Source organism: Melanaphis sacchari, unplaced genomic scaffold, assembly GCF_002803265.2.
Source record: "Melanaphis sacchari strain LSU unplaced genomic scaffold, SCAv2.0 Contig24_pilon_pilon, whole genome shotgun sequence".
Classification (NCBI taxonomy): domain Eukaryota; kingdom Metazoa; phylum Arthropoda; class Insecta; order Hemiptera; family Aphididae; genus Melanaphis; species Melanaphis sacchari.
Window position 1 is genome coordinate 2,548,346 of NW_020271125.1, and position 18,034 is coordinate 2,566,379.

The 18,034-nt window shown below is 26.5% G+C and overlaps 1 protein-coding gene across 2 annotated transcripts in view; it reads left to right on the forward strand.

Annotated features, from left to right (window-relative positions):
• The first annotated feature begins 600 nt into the window (after positions 1–600).
• Positions 601–18,034, forward strand: part of LOC112595074 (ABC transporter G family member 20) — a 58,380-nt gene continuing 40,946 nt past the window's right edge. Inside the window, exon 1 of one of the 2 annotated variants that reach the window (XM_025340167.1) lies at positions 601–656. Coding sequence is in view for 1 of the 2 variants with exons in the window: in XM_025340165.1 (XP_025195950.1) it covers positions 15,612–15,664 (53 nt within the window). In the remaining variant the exon portion in view is untranslated. Of the gene's footprint in view, positions 657–15,296; positions 15,665–18,034 lie in introns of those variants that run through there. The other variant, XM_025340165.1, reaches the window with a different exon arrangement.

Genomic DNA, 18,034 nt, shown 5'->3' on the forward strand with positions numbered 1-18,034 from the left:
ATTGCCAAAAATATATGCAATTTAATCAACACAATATTATATAATTTCTAAATATTTAAAATCTACAGAAACAGTAATTACTACAAATTATATGTCTTAGTACTATGCAATGGAATTAAAAACTGTTGACATTGAAACATTATAATGTAGATTTCATATTATTTTGATAGCAATTGTAAAGATTAAAGTTAACAATAAACAATAACACTATTAGTTGTAAATATCACTTTTTTATTGCTTTAAATAAAATTGTTTTCTAATCATTTCATTTTTATTTCATAAAATTGCCACCATAACCTTATCTTTAATAATTTCCGAAATTTAGACTTAATGTATAATGCCTAACGTATCATGTAGTATATAGGTTATGTGTTTATCATGAATCATGATTTAATGATATAAAAAATATGTTGGTTGACAGCTACGTCAATGTCTTTGCCGATGAGACATTTTTTATCATGATAATTAAGTACCTAGTAAAACGAGTAGGGTGGGAACATAAAAACGGCCAACACATGTAATATTAAATTAGTTATTAATTAGTTGATATACTGCAGTGTTAGCGATAAGTGTTAATAGTTAAGATAATTTCTATTCACAGTGTCTTTATTTCATCGTTTGCTTTTAGAGCGGTTATCAGGACTTCAAAATTCCAGGTTAAATTTGTATTTTTATTTACAATAATTTAGTTGCATATAATATCATTATTTTTGTGTCCTTTTGTGTTTTATTAATTATTTTAAGTATTGAAAAATTGACACGTCATTTAGGACTAGTTATAAGACAACTTTAGAAACTTTTATTTGTTTATTTATTTAAATATTATCGCCTTAATTCAATTACAAATGATAAATCATATAATTGTATAGACATTTTTATTAAAATATAAAGTAAATTAACATTATATTATTCATGAATTATCTATTGAATGAAGCATTTAATGAATAGAATGATTATGATTGTTTATAAGTTATTACCATAGGAAGTACAATGAGAAAAAAAAATAAGGTAAAAGGAACATATAATTACTAAAAGATAGTAATGAAGTAGGTGATGCACATATGTAGTTAATTGTAGCTAGAAGATTAGGTTTGTACAAGGAAGCCATATTTATAAGACAAGTCATAAATTGGTTGTTCGATTTATGATGATGTAAAGAAAGTGAGGGGAGTATTCAACATGCCTTGTATATGTATGTGCTTAGTTTTTAGAATATACCTGCAATTACAAATTAAGTTATAATTGAACTTTGGTAAGGTTAGAATCCCAAAATATCACATTGCACTCTAGGATTGAGCGAATTAACACGAAATAAAAGGTACAAAAATAAACTGAGTAACTGAATGTCTTCAAAATACGTGCAATGAAGTCAAGAACTTTAAGAGCTATAATAACTGCAATGTTTATATATTATATATTTATCGGAGCTAATGTTTGAGTTAAGTGAATTCCCAGATTTTTAGATTGAAAAATACTTTTTAAAGGAATGTCATTGAACGAGGAAGAGTAAGAGATGCTAACGTATCATCTAGAAAAAGATATAACACGGCGATTGTTAATATTAAGTTGAACACCAAGTTTTTAAACTACATAAATTAAGATATAAAGTTCAGTTTGAAGTAAATGACAGCTATTAGGAGTTTCAATTTTCATATATATATATATACTATTTACCAACAAAGAGAAAAACATTTCGTTTTATTTATATCTATATAATAATTTAATTGACAAATAAAATGAAAAAGTAAGGACATTTAGTTATATAATCTTTTAACAAACCGGTCTTCTATTGATAATTGTAGAACGACGTACCTTCACGTTTCTACCAATGCCTAACTTACTGTTTAACTAACTTTAACTTTATAACTTATTAATACACAGCCATTTTAATTCTTATGTTTTACATTTTTTTTTTAATAATATAATTAATTTAAATCATATTATATACGACTTAATCAACACCCTGCCTGAACTTAAAAATGTATATCACTATTTGAATATAAAATTAAAGTTCTTGTTTAAAGTTTTTTTAATATTTAAAAATACTATCTACAACTACTGAATCTTAGATTTTTATAAAACAATAATATACAATTTTAATTCTTAAACCTGAAAATAAAAATATTAGTTAAAAAATTATAACAATTGTGGCTTTTATAATACTTAATACATTTTTAAAAATAACAAATTATTAAAAACCTTAATAAGAAAATAGAGTTACTGATGGTGACAAATATGTTGAGAAATTGCTTATGTATTTATGTACCTATATAATAAAGATATTATGTCATAGTCAGCTAGTCAAGAATTCAAGAGAAGTATTGAATATCTATAAATTAAATTATGCTTTTTAAGCAGTTGATTATTTATATAAACATAACTATTTGTTTGTAAAGGTGTTTACCATAATAATTATTTTTCAACGAATATTTTATTTCAAAAAATACATCGTAAAATACAATATTGCATGTTCCTTTTGATGAATATATATATATATATATATAATTAAAGTATCTACAGTTTAATCTTAAGGAAATATATAAAATAAAAAACAGTAAATTAATAATTTTGAGTAATTTTCAATTGTCATACAAAATATGCTGGTCATTGTTTTTAAAATTGATGATAGTTCAACGTCATTTTATAGCACAATAAAATTATTATTAAAACTGTTAATATTTTATAGTATTAAAATAAGTTTGGTACTAAGATATAATTGCAATGAACATATAAAATAAATTTAATCGAATTTTAAACACAATTTAATTGTGATAGTGTTTTTACAATTATCTTTGGTGATTATAATGTAATATGTCAATAAAATTAAATACTTAAAAATAATAAATTATTTAAAATACATATTTTTAAAACCTTTTAATTTTATTTGAGTATATTCTTTTTCAATCATCAAAATTTTTTAACTCAGAGTTTATTTAGAAGTTTAAATTAATTTATAGTCATATCATTTGCAAATTAAATATTTACAAATAATTTTAGATGACACAATAATGATGAAAATGCGTCAACATTATTGTCGGCATATCCCATATTATAATGTATTACCTACTATTATATCCCGGAAACCTCAACTGCAGAGTGATAATAACGTTAAGAGAATATTAATGATATGTTGTTGTGCAATTTTTTTTACTACGTGGTATAATACAAATTACACTCATTGTGTTTATTAATATCATATTAGAAATTTTTCTGGAACTAATACACAGCTATTTAAACTACTTACAAAACATATTTTTAAGGATATCAACAAATGTTCGTGAATTAATTTTCTGAATCGAGTTTTTCTCATTATAATTTATTTAGGAAAATCAGATTTCGTTTTAATACGTGAATTTTATATTGACTAAAGTGCACAAAAAAAATATATACCTACAAGAGAATTAAATTTATGATTGTATAATTTAAAGAAATAAATATTTTCATTATCGAAAATAAAAAATATCACCACTTTTATTATAAAGCAATTACATATCGATTAGATTAAAAATAGTAATAGGTAATAATAATACCTTGGTGCAAAAAGTGCAATAGAAAGTGTCACGGACACGTCATAATATATCATATTCAGTTTGCATCAAAGACTACTTTGATTAGACCTTAAATTTAATGGCTTTTTTTTTTTTTTTAGCTTTCATTATTATAATACAATAAATTGAATCCACGAACAATAAATAATCACAATATTCAATGAATATATTGTTTATTTGATTGAAGAATATTAATGCACAGATTATATGATGATAAATATATTATTGATATTGTGTAAATATAGTGGCATATGCACAGAATTTAATTCTTGAACCTAAATGTGAATCTCAATAATTTTTACATTATAGTTATTTAGACTAAAGATCAGTGATATATTTAACTACTGTTTTATAATATATAAAATGTAATATGTAACTTTTATTATTATGAAGAACATAGTATTTCAGTATAAAAAATTGTAAAAGTATATTATTATTATTATTATATTATGATACTCTTGATATTAAATCATAGCTTAGATGATAAAAAATTAGAAAAACAATTATTGATAAAGTAAAGTTTACAAATATTATGTACTACCTAAAATTAGTGAAATATCTAGAATCTTCAAATCACTAATTTTTTAATTTCTAGGTTTCTATAATTTTCAACTTTGCTATTTTTACGAATCAATTTAAAAAAAATGTATTTCTTGACGTGTTTCGATTAGGCATATAAATGAAATATAATTTATAATTGACAAAAACTTTTTATTGGATCTAATCGGAGATTTTTTCTACTTTTACTATGAGCAATTCTAAATACTTTTATAATCACTTCAGTATTTTTAAATCGTCAGATATTATTATATTGATTATTTGAATGCAAAGAAGACTGTTTATATCATCATTGGGATAATATTTAATAGTGTACACAATGTACAACTGACTCAGATATTGACGACAATAGATATGTTATATTAATATTTTGACTTTTATTTTTCATTAATATATGTTTATTCATTTATATTTTTATCTGCTGTCTTGCATGGACTAAGAAATGCAATAAACATAAACGGAATTCATGTACACTTTTAATTTTAATTTTTTATCATTGTTAATTCTTAATAACGATATTTTAAACCTTTAACGATATTCATTGATTGTTGTATTAATTTATGGTTAACTTATAAAAATTACCTATATAATATTATACAAGCGCGATTTTTAGAAATTATAAAATATTACCATAGAAGTTTGAATAAAAGTGTTTAAACCAATAAAATCATAATGAATTCCGTGATATATTGGTTAAACTTTTGTTTGACAAATGCTATAATCTATACTACATTAAGCGATGTATTTTATCACCTATGCTGCATCTATATATATATATATATATATTATATACATACTATCAAATTAATAATTTTACATGCTTACATTATCATTTGTTTATTTTTCTTATAAAAATGTTAACTATGGTCTATAAAGTTATCAGATAACATTTTATAGAATCTGAGACAACAAAGTTCAACTTGACCATTGTTTACTTTATCTTAACCATTTATTGCGTAATAATTGTACTTTATAACATAATTTAGATTCGTGTACAATTAGTAATAATTACTTTACTATTGATTAAAAATAATAAAATCTGTTTTACTCGAGTTGAATTTCAGTAATTTTTATAATACTATTCAAAATATGTAACAACACCATTTCAAAAGAACGTCTTCGAAACACGATTTACTTGAATGTACATTCACATATCACATATCACGTGTCACATTTGACATGATTGGACTCATATCCTGGACGAATGGTTACTCTAGCTTATTATCGTCTATATATCTATAGTATTATGGAATTTATGTTATATCAATTGAATAACTAATACATGTGTGTGGCATGATAATTGATTTAAAAATTAAACTTGATTTAACTTATATAGGTACTTAATAAGTCAACAACTCAAATAAAATCATATAACATAATATAATTTATATAGTGTATTAAATCAAAACTAATATCTAAGAAATGTTAAAATAACAATAATGAGATAGACTATACCATAAGCTATATTACGTAGAACAAAACTATAAATATTATGGTAAGAATTTAAAAATTACAAATTTTAGATAGGTAGACAATTTATGATATTAAAAATACCGCTCAGTCTGCGAATTGTGATTATTTAATCACTGTCGAATTGAATGTTAAATAGCTTACCTTTACACAATTATAAATAAACCATAATAATTAATGAACCATAATATTTAACAAATATTTTATAGTCATATTTTATTTGGCAAAAAAAATATTATGTTTTTAATATTTTCTAAAATAGGAATTGTCTACTCGTAAATATTATTCTTAATTAATGTTTCTTATAAATTATTTTGATAGTATAACCAAAACGTCAAACAAAATTAATTTTTATTATTTCATATTATTATTAATTCTTATTATATCATCACTTACCTCAATCTTCTAAATATTATGATTGTTATTTCCATGCGCGTATTTAATAATCATGGTTATTAAAAAATAACCTACAAACTATATAATTCAGAGAAGATGTATATAATTTATTTTCAGCATATTTTAAACATTGATTTAATGTTTTAAAAATCATATCAATTCACTATCTGGCGCTGATATATTTTATTTTTCCAAATTGATGATTCGTCAAATATTTTAAAAGAATAAAATCAAATCTTATTCAAAACTGTTGTATCTTATTCGTAGAATTTTCAATTTTCAATTTATTTAAATTTAGTTTATATTAATTAGAAGTATTTTTAATCGTGTAAATATATAGTGAGAAAATTAATATTTTGTCTATATTAAATTAAATTTTTATTTACCAAATAATAAAAAAAAAAAAAAAAACTGAACACTTGATAAAAGTGATATGTTTCATTTTATTTAAGATACCTTAGTCATAAGGATAAAAGTAATCAAAGAAAAATCGAGATTGGCATTGATGAAGAAAATTACATAGACTAAATATAATAAAGAAATAATTTATTTTTTATAATAAAACAATACAATTACTGTTTATAATTATAAATACCTATTACACCTACTTAGTACCTATAACAGTATTTTAAGTTATAATGATATAATATGGTTTATTAAATTTAAACTCACGCGTTATGATAAATAATTTTTTTTCATTAAAAGAAAATTCTCGGTAGCATTGGACCATTGAGTGCATAAGAGTTATACATAAGTTTACATTAAGATAATTCGATTATACGTTTTATAAACAGTATTTTTATATTTTGGTTTATAGTTAAGCGCCGATGATGAATTTGATGATGTTGGCGATTGATTGAGGATTATTGTGTAATATTTCAACTATTGATTCAGAGAAATTGGAGATAGTTCTAAGATATATTTTTGTATTTTTGGAGTATATATTTTACGGCGACTTGAGCTCCTCAGGCTGAGCATATTGGAGGATCTTCCTTCGCCATTAAGTAACTGTGGGAAATTATAGTGTAGTCAATTCTGAGTCTGGTTAGGATTACTTCAAATTTTCAAGGGATTTCGATAGGAAATATCCATTTGTCAATATTATGTTTTATTTGATTTAATTTTAGTGAAGTGGGTTGTCCATTTTTGATGCCATCTTAGTTTGCACTTATTTATCATGACTTATGAGCATTTGTACGTCTAGATAAATAAATTTATTAAGTAATCTATAGTAATATAATATATATATATATATAAGCTTTTAGATGTTGAGTTATATACTAATAATTTCAAATATTAAAATAATTGTCTTTTCGACCAATTGATATAATTAAATGTATTATTTATTTTGTGACTGTTCTATTTTGATATAGATATAATAATGGTCGGCGAAAAATAATTTCATTTTTGTTAAATATTATTAAATGTGTTAGACTAATTATTAAAATTTTAGACTTGAGTATAATTTGATATTTGAAGTAGTTAATTATGTAGGTATATTTATATGATAAGGGTTAAAAAAAAGTAGAATACCTATTATAGTTGTATTGAATTACTGTTTCATCAGAACATTTGAGTAATAATTTTGTAATTCATATTAACACTATACATAGTTATACGTATATACCATTGAATAGAAAAACTAAAATTAATTACTCTAAATGCATATTATATTTTTTCTGTTTATTTCACATAAAAATATTGATATTATAAAATAATAGAGATGCTATTTTATTTTATGACTTGTGTTTCAAATAAATATATCTTGAAAAAAAAAAAATTCGTCGAGCATACTTTCACCATCATATACGCACCTTCCGTATATACTTTCATTTATACGCATATTATTCGCTTAATTCTTATAGATTTATATTTACATATTATATTATCGAAACATTGATAATAATTTATGATAAATCAATATGCAATAATATAATTGTTACAATTTTATGAGAATCATTTTTGTTATTTAATTATTATTAATTATCTCTGTGCATATTTAATATTTCTTCTAATGTAAAAATATTAATAAAAATAAGTCATATCATAAATAATTACATTTACCAGCAGCTTTTTAAAATTTTAAATAAGTATTTTAAATGATGAGCATTTTTTTGAAAACAATAAATTCTTGAGTGTATCATCTCTTTTTGGGATGATAAAAATAGTTCAATACGTTCTAAAAACTTTATTTTTAAATAATAACAACAAATAGTGACCTACTCAATGATATAGGTACACTTAAAACCTACTATAAAGTAGAGTAATTTTTCCAGAATTTTTATTTTATAGTTATAAAATATAAATAAATACAATATTACCCATAATACGGTTATATGAAATTTCAATACTTAAGCATTTGCTCATAAAAATATTATCCAATTATCAGAAATTTAAATAGCTGACATAAATTAATTTTAGTTTTGTGTATTAATAATAATATAACGAGTCTAATTAACTAAAAAATACAATATGATTACAAATAATATAAAGTTTTATTTATTTATCTATTTTTTATTAAACATCTTGTATAATGATTAGGTTGTTCATGTATAATCTTATAGTTGAACTTCGCCATTTAAGCTTCTTATTGCAATAAATTCGGGATTAAGATATTGTAGTACCTTTTTATATTTATTTATTTTATTGCAGTAGTTAATTTGCAAGAAAAATTGGATTTAAGTAATTATTTTAAGAATAAAATATTGTTTGTTTTTAATGTTTACTCATATTTTACACAACATTATTATAGTGTTAACTTTTAAATTTAAATTGTCTTGTTTAAAAATTAAAAATATGATGTATATAATATATCATATATTTACACTTTGTCAGAATACAAAATGTTTTTCTATTTTTGCTGTCATAAAAATAAATAATCATCATTGAAACAATTATTTTTTTTTAAGACTTTAGTCAGTCTTCGAAACAGTCACGTTTACTATATTTATCAATTTTCATCGAATTTAAATTGATTATTTTATTTTAATACTGTAATTTGTAGAGTATGATTGCACTTTTGTCATTAAATTACCTAATTTTAATTTGTATTCTTTAATCATACAATTTAAATTGGGTTTATTTCACCAATAACAACTTTAATCGCAATAAAAACTGTATTTGCTTATGTAACAGATCTTATGGTCATTTAAAATTAAAAAAAAATTATTTAATTTAATATTAAAAATGCAATAAAAATACAACGTTTACCTACGATCTCATAAATATTACAATTCAAGTAGAAAAATATATTGAAGTGATTAAAATTTGAGAGCTCTACTTGTTTTAAAAAATACTTATTTAAAACAATAATTTAATGTTTACACGCAGGAAACAATGGTAGCTAATTTTAATGTAAAAATAATTCTTTCAAATATAAAAGTCATTATATTATATTATGTATAATAGATAAATACAATAAAGATAAATTAAAAAAATCAATTATATCTCTTTTTTTTGCAATTAGTTTCCCTTTTTAGGTACAATAGTTATTACCATTTTTTTTTTTTTTTATTAGAAAATTAACAATATATGTTACTTGCATAGTTATTGTCATTTAAAAAAATACATAAATCATTTTTAGCTAACTGTGATTTATTTCCAATTGGATTGTAGTTCATGTTGTAATACTTGGTTTTCATTAAAAACTTTAAAGAAAGCTTAAGTTTTTTTCAAAATGTCTTTAAGACCAATAAGACCTGATTAAGTAACATTATTAGTCTGGTTTTATAATTATATATATATATATACATATTAAATTTTCTCTGGCTGCATTGAGCATTATTTAACTTAAATCATTCTTCATTTTTGAACTACAACAAAACCGTCATTATATTTCTCTGATTGGCCGGAGGCAGGTTAATCAAGTTGAAATTGTTAGCTATATATTCTTTAAATTATATCATAAATAGTATATAATACCGCAGTATCAAATCTCAATCAACATAAAATCTGACAAAACGCAAACTTACGTAAATCATTGTTATGTTATTTAAATTTTATTTTCTTGTGTTTGCTTCTTTAATAAAATTACTTTTAAAATAAATTGATAATTTTTAAATAAATATTAAGTTTAAATGATGGTTCTATTGAATAGAGTTAGATTATAAGTATCCCGAGACTTTAGTTTTATAATTATTTGTGTTTTAAATATTAAGCCATCATAAAATAAAAATTATATTAACTATGAATTTACTGGAATTAGAGTACAATGGAACCACATTCAGTGATAAAATAATAAGGAATGGTTACATTGAATAATCAAGGTTAGGAAATCGTTATGGATTACAGTAAAAACTTTTGTCAGTCGAAAGCGGATGCTTATAAGAGGAACATAAGTTATAGCCTAAGAAGAAGAATCAAACAACTAGAGAACATGCAAAGATTACAGAAGCTTTTTGAAAGCAACCAAAGAAAGTTTATGTATGACACCTTGTCAATTATTCAAATATGACTTTTTAGATGATATCTTATTAACATTTTAAAAATTTAATTTAAATTATAAAACTTATATTCATAATATTGTGGTCTATATAAACTAATATAATAATATATCTACGAGTACAATAATTGTTTTACTTAGCTGTATATCAAGTGACATTGAATTTTCTTAATAAGTAGGTGCATCGAACATTGCGCATTTGTTTGTATAAAACTGTTGTTTTTCAGAATATGATAATTTTATACAAAAGTGTGAAATAACAAAACGCATTTAACGCATTATCCATAGACACTATGTGAAATATGTATATAATATGACCGTCGCTAATCAGTGGCTGAGTTATTAGTCTGAAAGAAGAGTAAATGCGTAATTAACCTATTTTAATGTTAAAGAAAAAACTTTCATAAACCCATAGAGGCACTTCAGCAGTTAATTAATGATAATATTATTGGCCTATATTATATCTGTATAGGGACAATAGAAGAAAAAGTTGAACCGTAATAATCAAGGCTTATTCAACCACTAATATTTAAGTCCACTAGTAATTTTTGTAATATCTTCGTGGTAGTGTCATAGTAAACATCAGTATGAGTATTGAAAACATTTTTTTTTTTTTTTTTTTTTTATTTCAATGTAGGTATTGTACATTTATAACCTGTAAAATATGTATTGACTTAAATTCGAGTAAAACTATTTTAGTTGTTTTACTTCTCTGTGTTACAAGTTATAACTAAATGAAATACCTGTGTATGACGGTGTCGTTTATTTATAAATATACATCTGCTCTACGTCATATTTTATTTTCTTTAAGTATAAAACTATCAGTAATTGTTAGATTTTTTTTAAACCAATTCGTTAAGAGATTATGTACTGTAAATTATTATTTTACCTACTCTCGAAATAATAGAAATGTAAAAAACCACACAATAAGACAAAGATATAAATGTTGTAAAATTGAAAATTGAATGAATGAAATATCTACCTTACAATAAATCTGATAAATAATACGAATATAAACTTAAATCTTTAATTACTAAATAACCTTAAATTGACACAGTGGTTTATTAGTAATATTATAATAAAAAATGATTATGTTGAACAATTTTCAAGAAAATACAAGCGTACATTTAATTTGTATTCTCATATTGTGTGTTAGTAACCGAAATTATATTTAATATATTAATAATGTTATATTATAATAATGAAAAGTTAAATTTACAGTTTATTTTTATTAGCAATAAATTTAGAAGAGTTGTTACGGAAGTTACCTCAGAGCACTGATACTTAAATCCAATCACTGCAACACTAACTATTGTGAGCTGTAGAATATCAGGCTTTCTCGACTTTAATAGCTCTAGTGATTAGTACTACTCATACGTGCATACTTTGATAATCATTATCGTAATTGATAACGAACACGTAAGAAAAAATAATTTAATGGTTAAAATCCCACACTGTCCTTGACGTATGATTTGTTAAATCGGAAGAGTTCATATAAAAATAACAAACATATTTTTCGTGAGCAAATTATGAAACTGTTAAATCGTCACGCAAGCTCGATCATTAATTATCATTCAGTGACTTGATTCTGTAGACTTTATCAAACTATAATGTGCTTATATAACAAATAATTTCTTTGAGTTTAAACAAATTACCAAATTAAATCGTATACATTTTATGTAAATAGATCCAACCAATAGGTCAATTATAGCCTTTGGGAGTTTATCTAAAAACAATCATTGAAAAGACAGAATACAGTGTTCACTATTGCTACATTAATAATAATTATCAACCTATCATTATCATTATTATTATTATTATTATTATTATTATTATTATTATGATTATTATTATTATCATTCTTATTATTATCATTATTATTATTATTACTATAAATATTACGATAAGAATTAACTTATTACACGTGAACAAATTAATGTATAAAATTAGTTAAGTCGGCACACTGTCATGCATTAAAAAATTCTTACTAGCCAAATATAATATTTATTTTACTATATTATAGTGGATTGTGATTTTATTTATGTTACAATTTAAATATTGTTTATTCGTAAAATGTTTCAAACATGAAGTAATACAAGTTTTTCGTTTATTCTGTATTTTTCTTATATAAATTAAGTATAGTGTGAGCACAGCAGTTTTTAATACGCATAGTAAGTACATATCATGCATTTAATTCAACAATATCAAAATAAGTGAATTGCAGGCATATTATATATCTGTAATATTTTTAATCCCACATTTGCTTTGATATATAATATTACTGCAAGAAAAGTTTGAAGCACTGAAAAATAATTCAGTACTATATTATACCCTTAAACTAAAAAAATAAATAAATAATGTTTAATGTTATACAAATGTTTCAATACAAGTTTAATGCACCGGTTACAATAATATTATTCTTATGATTCATGACTGCACTGATGCAAATATTAAGAACAATTTGACAATTATATTTGAATAAATTTAAATTGTAATGAAATACAATAAGTTAATTGAGTCATTTTACATTTTTTTGTTTATCTCAAATAATTTTTAATGAAATCCAATTGATTTAAAAATAATTGACTACGTAGATAAAAATATCATAGTAAAATTTACATGTGTACAATCACTGGCATCATGATATTTTATTTTTATATAATAATATAAATACAACTTAAATTATTATCTGTATATTTTGTAAAAAGTAATTATTACAATTAAACCTTTACACAGTATTACCTGATGTATAATTTCGATTTATTTATTGTGTGAAAAATTCAATAAAACTACAATATTAATATTTTAAATGTATTATTAAAAGCGTTTAGTTCTCTAATGAATTCTAAGTAACGGAAGAAAGTGTTTTAAAAAGAAAGATGTAATAAACATTTTCAGTTACTTAAATAGTTAAATGTACTGCATACACTTTTGTTTCAAATTTATACATCTCATTATTATATTTTATTAATATCTTTAAACGCATATTTGTAAAATCAGATATATTAAAAATGTACGTACCACATATTTTTACCAGTTACTTGACATTCAAAGAGTTCCGCTTAAAGTAGGTTTTTCGACGGTCATGAATATGATTAAATCGTCAAGATCAAATTTTTAATTCACCGTCATCCTGTTCCGATGTAAAGTGAAGCTATAAACAAACTACTTATCACATTTTTTAAAACTTTTTTTTATACCTATTTGCGTATGTATAGATTTGATTTGGTTATGATCGATAATATGAAACGATTTATTCTGAATGATAATGTCTTGGAAATTTAAGTATAGTGATAAATATTATTGATCGATGTGAATACGAGTGTAGTTATAGGAACTTATTATTAAAACCTTTAACGTTGAGGGTTTAGTAGAATGATTATTGTCGCCGGTCGATATAATTTTATTTTTCCTCAAGTGAAATGTAATTGGCGAGTTCAGCACGTATTAGCCGTTATATTAGCCGTTAGGTACCAAATAAGTAAATGTCGCACAGCAGAAACTCATCGTCGTATCAGAGTAGTATGTACCTAATATTTATGATTTTTGATCGGTGGAAGGTTCGCGATATTTTCTGCAATAATCTGACGTTAACTTAGGTACTACTGTCGAAATGAAGTTTAAAGGTATACTGTTGAAGGTCTGTCTTGTCGCATACTCGCATGCCCAGTGTGTAGACAACTCTAAAAATCTCGAAGTCGTGTAGATAATAATGTGTATTAAAATATTAACGTTTTGATAAACAAGGTGAATATATTTTGTAAGGTTATGAATTTTATCTGTTTTACGATGAAATATTCACGTATCGTAAAATTGTGCAAAACATTGCTAATAATCTGCGTGATTTGTATCACAGCAGTACGACTACGCGCCAACACAAAAGCCCACCGCTGTAAAAACGTACCGTAGCGTTTAAGTAGAACACACCTACCTGCAGTGTATTGTGAGCACCTTCGCGTTTTTCGATTCTCTGTACCTAATATTTTATTACCGGACCTCGGGACCAGCTGTAACGACATTTTTGTTGTTTTTAACGTGCAATGTGACAACAGCAACGAGGAGAGTGTACTGTAATCATTACTATAATATCAAACTCGTGTCTATTTGTCGTGACATCGTTAACCCAACCCGCGTGGTAACCGTCCGGAGACCGCGTCGAGACGGAACCACATATTCCATAATACGACACGACGACGTATTAGACAACCGGTGTCGGTAGATGTACGCGGCGGCGCGTTAGGACATTCTAACGCGCGCGTACAGCTCCGGATATCGGATGTTACGACTTCGGCGATTAAGTCGTTCGCGATAAAAGAGAAAGAACGAAATGAAAAAAAAAATATATATATATATATAAATAAATCAAAATAAGAATAATAAAAAAAAAGCGAACGCGCGTTACATTATTATTATTTATTACCATTACCATTATTATTATTATTATTATTATTATTATTATTATTATGTAGGACCATCGCCGAGCGTCGTAGCAGGAATGTCGCGCACACGAACCGGTGTACGCCCGGTCGACCTTCTCGGGCGAACGCGCGCGCGCACACGTACCCGACGACGGACGGACGGTCCCACCACGAAGAGTGAAAACGAGCGCGCTCGCGACCCACCGTAACCGATACGCACACACACGCGCACACACACACACACACACACACACACACACACACACACACACGTACGATCGCGAGCGTGTGGTTAGATATTATTACGCGCGCGAATAATACGTTCGCCAAACTCGTAGCGCCTCTTATTGCTATATAGCTGTTGAAAATATATTATTCTTCCGGCACCAACCCGCTGCCACCTGTGGTCATCGGCGGCGGCGGCGGCGGCGGTGGTGGTGGTGGTGGTGGTGACCAAGTCTGCACACAAACGTTTCACTACCGTCGCGTCGTTGACTCGTGCAGTGTGAGCATGAATTCAGTGTGCGTTCGCGTCGATACGTGAAACAATAATAAGACGTATAAGAAATCAGAAACGTCGGAAACGCGTCTGCACGCGACACGTTTGAAAGCAATCGCGACAATCGGTTTTTCTCCTTTTTTTTTTTTTTTAATATTTTTTTTTTTCATATTTTTTATTTCACTCTCTTCGCGTCTCTTTACCGTCCGCGTAAGATAATAATTTGTGTTTGACGCGCGAGTCGCCAAGGTTCACCACACGACGAATACGACGACGACGACATGGACGACAAGGATAAGATACGGAAGATGTTCAGCTGGAGCTCGAGCCTCACGTGAGTATTTACTTACACGCGAGACATCGTCACCACTCCGTCTGCGACCCGTCGATCCTCTGCGACAGAGGTCCCCAGCGTTGTAGTGCGTCCGGTCACAAATAGTACGAAAGCGACGGGTCTACTCGTCTTAGGCGTACCGTTCGGATAGCGCGTCGTAAAGGCGCCTTTGCAGCGCAACATCGCTTTTCGCGTCGAAACCGTACGCGCCGCGATCGTTCAAGTCTACGCGCTGTTAGCGCTGCGACTGGCCGAGTAGGAAGTGACGTTCTGTCCGATTCGGCACTACACCCACGATATCATATTATTGTGTGTAGGGAGGCGCAGCTCGAGTTCGTTTTTTGTGCGAGCTCGGCAGTCGGTCTCCAGCGTCCGACAGCCTAAACGACGTGTATTCCTTAGCCAATTATTATTAACGTCGCACTACAACGGCCACAGGGCTCGGGATCTTCGCGACATCGCAGCGCTTACACAAACATCACGATATTATTATTATTATTATTATTATTATTATTCAATCTGTCCAGCAGTACGGCTTTGCTAACCGTGTGATATAGTTGCTGGTCTACCAGCAGCAGTCGTGGTTTTTTACGTGAAAATCGTTTTTTATTTCTTTCCGTTTCACACGTTATGTTACAAGTTACAACCGTACAGCGTCCATAACCTAACCATTTGGTTACGCAACCGAAGAAGAAATCGACGGTAGCGGCGGCGGCGGCCGTGCGAGTATAGCCAGTGGCTGTCAAAGGGGGACAACCATCGCGAATACCGGTTTGTTACGCCACGGACGACGAGCGCTCCCACCGCCACTGATGCCGTCGCCGTTGCCTGCATGCGCGCCGACCATCGGGAAAGCTGGTTTCGGGGTGTCGGCCGTGAGATCTGATCACTTTTTATTAATACTGTGTGTTTTTTTACCGTGTGCCGAACACGGCGATTTACATTAATAATAATAATAATAATAATAATGCGTCGTGCGATTCTTACGTACGTATGAAATACGTCACTAGCTCACACACTCGCGGCAATTGCGTGTATAATGTATGGCAAAAAAATTGTTAACGATTTTGTTTTTTGACGTCAGTTTTTTTTACCGTTTGCGTTTTATGAGCGCCGAACGAACGCGATGATCGGAGTTCCGGAAACGGAAAAAAAATACACTACGCATCTAGATAATTAGCAATACATGTCGTCATATAAATTTGCCTACACTAGAAATTCTACGGCTCAATGTTGTTTTTTCAATTTTTTTTTTTCTCTCCTTCTATAATTATTAATAATACTCGTGTATACTATAGGTACATAATATTATTCCATAACATAAATAATCCAATGTTTTATTTATACAACATAATATTAATATTCTATCAACTCTTGACGTTCGCCGTCACACGAAACTATTCAGTCATCTACGACTTTCATTCGCATACATAGTAATATCATTCCATTAATTTATTATTTTGGCAAACCATAGCGACGTAATATAATGAGCCTATTATGCATACAGTGAAACGTGATGCGTCTAAAACATACCAATAGGCTTAATGTTAATTGGACCATCAAAATATCGTTAAAACACAAAATAAATCCAACTATTTATTACTATTTATTATAGCCATCACCGGAAGCTGATTGACAGCTAATCCGTGTCAAGGTCATTCGTAATATATAAACATTCGTCAACAATAATAAAATCCTACATAATTCATATATGGAATTTTCTGTCATCATGAAATATAATAATTAAACAAAAATACAAATTTTAGACTTTTCTTATCAGTTTCGGCATTTATTATTTTAGATTTTTATTTTATACACAACCATCGAATAATAGATCTCGATTAAATTATACTTAAAATACGTATAGTACTATATAATATAATTAATAACGCTTTGATTTACTTCGGTATTCAATAGCACAATTAATTATTAGTATCTTTATCATATACGTATAATGCATATAAGTAAACAATAAAATAAACTAAACTTAGAATCTTCCAATAAATAATTCAATTGTTTGCTTATTGTAAAAGTATTATTAGATCTGTGTAGGCTTTTGAGAAAAAAATTAATAGTTATATATGAACAATAGGTTAATCTTAAAAATAGGTCTTTGTTTTGATAGTTACTAGTTACCACACTTCTGAAGGTCAGATCTCGTAAAAACTGTTGTGACCTATAAATTGTGACTTGAATATTTATTTTATTCTTATCACTTATCATTGTACATTTTTTCTTTAAAATATTGTGTATTTTAAGTTAACATTAGAAACACCAAAGAAAATTATTTGTCAAATATATTTCTATTTGTACAATAGTATAATTGAAAAATACTTGTATAATTCGATCAATTAATTTTATAAAATCAAT